At 32.3% G+C, this 8920-nt stretch overlaps 1 protein-coding gene across 1 annotated transcript; it reads right to left on the bottom strand.

Moving 5' to 3' along the window:
* Window positions 1-5640: 5640 nt before the first annotated feature.
* LOC112701686 (uncharacterized) lies at window positions 5641-8285 on the bottom strand. Its single transcript, XM_025752415.1, has 3 exons — window positions 7631-8285; window positions 6537-7516; window positions 5641-5667 (listed from the first exon to the last, which is right to left on the bottom strand). The coding sequence occupies exons 1-3, from the start codon at window positions 8283-8285 to the stop codon at window positions 5641-5643; spliced, it is 1662 nt and encodes a 553-aa protein (XP_025608200.1).
* Window positions 8286-8920: the final 635 nt, after the last annotated feature.

Below are 8920 nucleotides of genomic sequence, written 5' to 3'. Positions count from 1 at the left end.
TAATTCTTATTTTCTTTCATAAAATACTGTCCTTCCCATTAATTACCTTATTCTATGGCGCATTGCAGAACTGATGAGGTTGTAGGTAACTAAATTAAGATAGCATATATATATTAAATAATTTGTCAGTAGCTAGCTTTAAAAAAAATTAAAAATTATTAATTTTTTTTATTATTTAATTATTAACTTAATTCTTTTAATTTAATAATTTATAAAAAATATTAAACATTGATAGTTAATTGATAATAAAAAATAATAAATTTTTATAATTTTCTAATTCTTCTTTACAAAATTGAAAATAATAGTACGGAATACATCAATAATATGTAAATTGAAAGTGTGTAATTTACGATATAATCAACAAATTTAATTTGGAATAATAACAAATACACTCATTAGCTATTATCTGATGTGCTGAAAATTTTTTAGTGAATAATAGATTATCCCCAGCCACCAAATGTGAGAAAGTGTTCCTTTCAAATCATTAATTACTTTATCAATTCGAAAGTAGTATCAGATAGCCCGAAAGAGAAAGCCTATAGTCTAGCTAGCTAGCAGTAGCTATAATCATTACAGTATAACTACGTACATTACTTTTTATTACTTAATTAGATGAGTCACGTCTTAATTAAATGGAGTTTAAACTTTAAAGTACTAATCTCTTCGATCGGCTTTGTATAAAATACTACTATTTCATCTCTTTCAAGATAGTTGGTACATTTTTTATTTCTCCGTTTGAGATGGATGATCAGAACAAATTGTGGTTTCCAACATTTTATAACAATTTTGCATTTCATACCATGAAAAAGGTTAAGCATCTTGCTTTATTTTTTTGGTATACAGAGCATTTTTAGTCTGATAGGTTATGGATTAATTTTTTGTGGATCTAAGTTCTATTTAAAAAATTATTATTAGTTAATAGATTATTATATGTATAAAATAAAATTTAAATTCTGATATTTACTTGAACAGACGAGTGAACTGACCTCTTAATTAACTTATATTGATTAGCATCTTGCTTTATATAAGTCCAATAATCTCACTTCTCCATAGTAGAGGATATTATTTATTTTTGGGCTCAACCAACGTAACTTTTTTATGACATGCATGGACCCTAAGGTCCAAGGAAAAGGTCAACAATAACGCCTAAGTTAATGCCAGTTATTACTTTGATTAAACTTGATTTATAGTTAACCAAAACAAATCATTGATTTATATACTGTCATTTACTATTTCTTTATTGTTGAGGTCAAACAACCAGTAACTAAACTTCTCAGAAATTCAATCAATATTATTGACACAGTATTTGGGAAAAGCATGACTTAATCCTAAAACATGACTTATTAATCTATATAACTTGCACATCTCAAGAAATTGTTAGCACTAAAACAAGCAAAGGTAGGCATGCATGTTGTTGAATAGGTTAATTTTGTTTAATAATAAATTCGTTAATGATAAAGTCAGGTGTATACTCTCTTATGTAAAGTTGTTTAAATCTTTTTGGGGTGAAGCAATGAGAATTGCAGTAGATTTGATCAACCTTTCTCTTTCAGTTTCACTAAATGGTGATATTCCAGAGAAAGTTTGGAGAGAAAAAGATGTCTCCTATAGTCATTTGCGAGTGTTCGGCTGCAGGATTTTTGTTCACATTCCAAGAGATGAAAGATCTAAACTTGATAGAAAGTCAAAGCAGTGTATCTTCATGGGTTTATGATTACGAAGACTTTTGTTACAGATTATGGGATCCGATGAGCAAGAAAATAATTAGAAGTCGAGATGTGATTTTTCTTGAAAACCAAACTATTGAAGACCTTGAGAAGATAGATAAGCCAACAATAACTGTTAGACGTTCTGCTGATGATGAATCTGGTCCTTCCACTAGACCTCCTATTGATGGGGGAGATGTACAAGTTGATAATGATGGTGATGATTTGCATGATGAAACTACACCTCAACCTGAGGTGCCGGATGTTGAAGTTCCACCTGAACCACCAGTTGAGCCTAAATTGAGAAGATCTACTAGAGAGCGTCATCTTTCTCAGAAATACTCTTCTCATGAGTATGTGATGAACACTGAGACTGGGGAGCCAGAGAGCTACTAGGAAGCTATGTCTGATGAATATAAGGAAGATTGGTTGAAGGCCATGCAAGAAGAAATGAAATCATTGCATAAGAATCATACGTTTGAATTGGTGAAGTTGTCGAAGGGTAAGAGAGCATTCAAGAATAAATGGGTGTTCAAATTAAAAACGGATGAAAATGTCTCATGGCCAAGGTACAAAACTCGATTGGTTGTGAAAGGTTTTGAACAAAAGAAATGTATTGATTTTGAGAAGATTTTCTCTCTAGTTGTGAAGTTGTCCTCTATTCGAGTTGTGTTTGGATTGGCGGCTAGCTTGAATTTAGAGGTTGAGCAGCTTGATGTGAAGACTGCATTCCTTCATGGTGACATAGATAAAGAAATCTATATAGAGTAACCAGAGGATTTCGAGGTTAAAGGAAAGGAGCACCTTGTATGCAAGTTGAAAAAGAGTTTATGGAAAGTCATGGGTATAGTAAGATTTCTTCTGATTATTGTGTGTATATTAAGAAATTCTCTTATGGTGATTTTATCATTCTCTTTCTTTATGTTGATGACATATTGATTGTTGGTCATGACACTAAGAAGATTGAAAGTCTTAAGAAAGACTTGAACAGATCCTTTGCTACGAAGGATTCAGATCTTGCAAAGAAAATCCTTGGCATGAGTATCACTCGTGACAGGAAGAATAGAAAACTATGATTATCGCAGCAGAAGTACATTGAGAAGGTTTTAGAGAGGTTTAGCATGAGTAACTCCAAACCTGTTAGTACTCCACTTGCTAGTCATTTCAAGCTAAGTTCGCAGCAATGTCCTGCAAGTGAGAAAAAGAAAGCAGAAATGAAGAAGATTCCATATGCATCTGTAGTTGGCAGTTTGATGTATGCTATGGTTTGCACCAGGCCAGATATTGCTCATGCCATTGGAGTTGTTAGTCGGTTTCTCTCTAATCCTGGCAAGGAACACTGGCAAGCAGTGAAGTAGATTCTCAGATACCTTAATGGTACTTTCAGAGTTTGTTTATACTTTGGGAGTGGCCAACCTGTGTTGGATGGTACACAGATGCGGATATGGCTGGGATCTTGATTCAAGAAAGTTTACTTCTGGTTATTGATGAATTTTACAGGGGGAGATGTGTCGTGGCAATATCGATTTTAGAAATGTGTTGCTTTGTCTACTACAGAGGCAGAATACATTGCTTTTGTTGAAGCTTTTACGGAACTCTTGTGGATGAAGAAATTTCTACAAGAGTTAAGCATCAATCAAGAGAAGTTTGTGTTATTTTGTGACAGTCAGAGTGCTATCCATCTGAATAAAAATCTGACGTTTCATTCCAGATCAAAGCACATAGTGGTGAGGTATCGTTGGATATGTCAAGCGCTTGAGATGAAGTCATATGCACTTGGAATATCCATACTGATGATAATAGTTCAGATATGATGATTAAGAATTTACTTGCAATAAAATTTGATTCCTGTAAAGAGAAGGCAGGCTTAGTAGAACAACCTATCCCCACTTGAATTGATGATAGGGAGATTTGTTGGTGGGTCCCCAACTAAGTGGGACCCACATATTAAAAAAAGAAATAAATAAAGAAAAAAAGTGGCTTTAAGCCACGGAGAGAGAAAGAGAGTTAAGCTTCTTTCATTTTGAAAGAAAGAAAGAAAAATGAAGCAGCGCCGTTCGTCGAAGGAGAAAAAGAAACTTGGGGGAAAAGAGCAAGCCATTTTTTATCCGATTGAACCGGTAAACTTGCTTCATTTTTTATGAAATTTTAGTATGTTATTCCTGGTATAGAGATGAACGTTAGGATATAACTTGCTAGTTGTATTGATTTCTCTTTTGCCTGATTTGAGATACTCACTTTGTGAAGGGTTTATGTTGATTCCATCAGTTTTGATGATGTATTTTGTTGATTGTTGAGATGTCCTAGTATCACTAAGAATACTATTTGTGTACCCATTATTCTGATAGTGGAAGATTTTACTGGACTAGGTCCCGTAGGATTTTTGTCTCTCTTTTGGGAGTTTTTTCACGTTAAAATTTTGGTGTGTGATTATTTAATTTCTGCCATTATATTTGCTGCTTGGAGTATCTTTGGTATTGCCTATTTAATCGCACAGGTTGTGAAAAAATTATTTTTAGTGCTTCCGCTGTTAGACAGGTTATTGTTTGAACCTGTGTTGAGTTTTTCCAACAGGAACAGGGGAATTTGTTAGAACTTACCAAATCATGAAGCAGCTTCTGATTGCGCAAAGGAAATTGATGTCGAGACTCGAAGCAAGAAGGCGACGAGCCCCAAAACTTGCTGCTTCTGCCACCGGCGACGAAGAGCGCAACAAAGGTGTACGACTGTTTGCAAGACAATGACAAGATAGAGAGCAACGATGATAACCAGTCTCGGAGATGAGAAGAGGGACGACGACCTTGATTACGAGATCAGAGACGAGAGAGAGTTTGAGTGTGACGCCACAATGAGACAGATGAGAGAGATCGAGTTTGAGAAAATGAAGAACGATGAAAGAACAATTTTGATTTTTTTTTTTGTTTCTTAGATATGTTTTTGTTTTGTTGGTTAAATTATTTGAAAATATAAACTTAGGGTTAGTTGAATTTTAAAATTAGATTAATTTAAAATAGTATTTTTGTCTAATCAAATAAAGTAAAGATGTTTAAGATTTTTTATAAAATTAAATAAAAATAATTTTTATTTTTATTTAATTAAAAAGGTATTTTAATAAAAATGGTGATATAATATATATTTTTTTATTTAAAAATCACAAAAATAGTTAGAATTTACACACGCTATCGTTATAATTCTTGCATTGACTGCATGCATGTTTGCTTTGTTTACAGGTTTTTCTTGCGGTTTGCTTGCTTTTTTATTGAAGCATAACAAGATAACATATATATGATGTGGCCTCTCTACAACTACTACTACAAGTCTACAACCATGCATATGTCCAAAGAAAACGATATTTTATTTGCAGCAACTGATTGCATTGCTCGTGGGAGTTATAAGATTTCTCATGTAAATGGGCTTCTTTTTATATTTATCCGCTATCTCGAATTGTGGGTTAAATTATTTAGGTCCATGGAGACATTTTTATAATATTTCTATTTTTTTTCTTTTCTTTCATATCTAAGTATCCGTTTTTTACTGTATGGTTTTTTACTATTGAGACCTGAGAAACCAATTTTCGAGTTATGCTGTATTAGCTATCAAATGAGTTTGTCTTTTACTGTATGGCTTTACTTGAATACTTAAATATTACACTCTTAATGCATCCAAAATTATCGTGTCATTGTCTTTTTCGACTTATGGCCCTTCACAAACCATCAAACTTTAAAGCCAAATAAATTTATTGTAGCTATATAAACCATGAATTGTAATAATTACGGTCACTTTTAAATTTTAATTGATAACTAAATAATAATATCGGTTGTATTATCAACGCAAGTTAGCACAGATGGATGAGGATCTGTGTCCCTTAACCATCTCTCTTGGATTTGATACTCACTGGAAGATGGGAATGAAATTTGTTTGCAGTAGGAATTAGTCATTGGACTTCCAGTCTTATGGATACCTAGTGCAAACAAAAAAAAATAATGTCAGTTCCATTTATGTTTTAAATACATGCATTTTAATTGGCAAATAAATGACAACCTCTTAGGAATTATTAACTTACTGTGTCATATTCATTTTTTTTCCTTTGGATCATAGGATTATTCAGTTTTTAGAAACATATTTTGGGTGAAAAATTATTAGTGTCTCATGTAAAAGACAATGAGAATTAGACCAAGAATTATTTCCACCATAATCCTCGCACCATTCACCAATGTATTCTTCTATGCAACAATCTCATCACAAAAGGATTAAGAGATTGATAAAAATAAGTTATTCTTATTATTGAAGATAATAAAAACTCTCTTTAAAAATATCTGTTTAGTTATTACACTTTATATATTATGTATTATTTATGTATTTCTATTAAAAAAATTATAATAAATAAATCTACATCTACTATCGATAAAAAATTAATCTACCTAACACTTCGTGTTATCGGAAGATGATTGTGGAGGTTAGAGATTGGCCGGGACGGATCCAGAAATGTTATCATGGGAGGCCAATAATATATATAATATAAAAAAATATATGCAAATAAATTATAATGTAAGATATATTATAAAAATATACAGATAGAGAATATATATTTAAAGTATAAAAAATGTGTACTTTTTACTAACGAAGTGGTACACGTCGATTCTTCATATCATAAAATTCATCGATAATAGAATCTGTGTCAAATTTTTCAGCAATCTTCTTCTCAATGTAAATCAAAAGACAATTAGCAAGCAATTCATCTTCCATTTTGTTTCTGAGTCTATTCTTCACAATATTCATAGCTGAAAAAGATCTCTCAGTTGTAGCAGTTGAAACAGGGAGAGTTAATACCAAGCGAATCAAACGATCAATCAAAGGATATGTTAAAGACTTTCCTGTCTTCGTTAATCCTTGACATAACTCCGAAATTGTACACAAGTTAGTTAATTCAACATGATTAGGAACATCAAGTTCATAATGTTGAGCTTGCATTCTAATGTGAAATTTTTCTTGGTCACTGAAGTCACCTGGATAAAACCGTTCTACTAATTCACATACTTTGTTGACACTGAAGAACTTATAATTATCTCTGGGATCTAAAGTTGAACTTAAAGTAAGCAATTCCACCATATTATCATTGAATCTTCCATTAAACTCTTGCAATTGTGTATCAATTACAGTCAGAAATAAATTAACACGGTAATGATGCTCCACTGAAATTTGATCAACAATTTTGCGAGTTCGGCCTCTTCTAGGAATATGCAATGCATTCATATCAGGAACTTCAACTTCATGTTTCTCACAAAATAATATAACTTCTTTTATGAAAGCCTCCCAACTTGATTCTCTCATTCTTTGGATTAAAGTCTTGGTAGTATAAACTAGAGTTAAAGCATTCAATATGTCTTGATTTTTTCGTTGCAAAACTTGACAAAGATCATGACTAACTTCCAAAATATTTCTCATCAAATGCAAAACAAAGACAAACTCAAAGGATGTAATAGCATCATAAGCAGCACTAGCATCACCACGAGTAGGGAAATTACCTTCTTTGGTGCTTTTTTCAAGAACTTCACAAGTAGCATCAAACATGCATAACAAGCTACGTACAGAATTCAAATGAGACCCCCATCTAGTATCTCCAGCTCTTTGCAAAGTACCAATTTGATTAAGTCCACTACCTGTCACAATTTGATCATTGGCAATTAAGTTTGCAACATTATTTGCTTGAGCAACCCTTAACTGATCATGACGTTTAGGAGAAACCGTCACAACATTCACAATTAGTGTAAGTTTTGAAAAGAATTGATGAACATAACAAACTTCTTTGGCTGCAGAAACAAGTGCTAATTATAATCGATGAGCAAGACAATGAATGTAATAAGCAAAAGGACAATCTTTCAGAAATAGAGCTTGCAATCCATTCCATTCACCGCGCATATTACTAGCTCCATCGTACCCTTGTCCCCTAAGATTTTGGACATCAAGATTATGACGAGAAAGAACTGATGAAATTTCTGTTTTCAATGTTAAAGAACATGTATCAGAAACATGTATATGATCAAAAAATCTTTCTTGAACACAACTGTGCTTGTCTACAAATCTCAAAACCACAGACATTTGTTCTCGCTCTGACTCATCTCTTGTTTCATCAATAATTATACAAAATTTAGAATCACCAATTTCTTCTCGAATTGTTGCACGCACTTCTCTAGTAAAGATATGTAATATATCTTTCTGAACACCGGGAGATATATATTGAGCATTTTCAGGAGCATTTTCAAGAACAACATTATTAACATTCTGATTACAGGAAGCTAAAAGCTTAATTAACTCAATAAAATTTCCCCTATTCAAAGATCCAGGACTTTCATCAACGCCTCTAAATGCACATGCTTGAAATGCAAGCCATCGAATAGCATTAATAGATGTCTTCAACCTTAAACGGTTATTTGCAATAGTTTCATCACTATGCCTATCAAGAACTTTGTCTATATGCTTAGATTGAGCCATTAAATCATCACAAGATTTCACAGATAAATTATGGGGAGAATTAGGAATAGAACCCTCGTGACATACAAATGCACAATTTACCCCCATTGTTTACTTTCTTCCAATTACTAAATTCTAACTTTGAAAATGCATTTTTTCCATCATTACAAGCACCATAATGTTTACCAAACAAGTAGCAAGGCAAACAATAAGCAGCATCTTTTTCTGGTGAATATTCTAACCAACTTGGAAATTTCTTAAACCAAGAAGATTAAAAATATCGACGGTGATTGTTATTACCAGAAGCTGGATAACTAATATTTGTTGGTTGGTATGGCCCAGCTATTATGTATGTTCTACGAATCTTATCACATTCATTGACATTATATTGCCAAATTGGACGTCGCTTTCCTGGATCCCTTTCTAGTAAAGAGATATCAACATCTCTTTCTAAGCTTGGTACTTTGGTTTCATGTTGATGTGTATTTTGAGTAAGATTAGAGAGCTCACTTACTTGAACTTCTTGTGAAATAAGATTAGAGGGTTGACTTGTTTGAACTCCAACATTATCAGTAGCTTTTCTCTTAAAAATTGCATCAATTTTACTTTGTTTTTTCATCATAAAATGTTCTAATTTCTTTTTACCTGAAAAAAATAAAAACTAAAAAAATTATATACTTACATAAATAAATAAAATCTAAGTATTTTTTATTAATTAAATATCAATAATAATATTTTTTTTA

Source organism: Arachis hypogaea, chromosome 7 (genome assembly GCF_003086295.3).
Source record: "Arachis hypogaea cultivar Tifrunner chromosome 7, arahy.Tifrunner.gnm2.J5K5, whole genome shotgun sequence".
Classification (NCBI taxonomy): Eukaryota; Viridiplantae; Streptophyta; class Magnoliopsida; order Fabales; family Fabaceae; genus Arachis; species Arachis hypogaea.
This window is presented reverse-complemented; position numbering and strand designations above follow the sequence as displayed.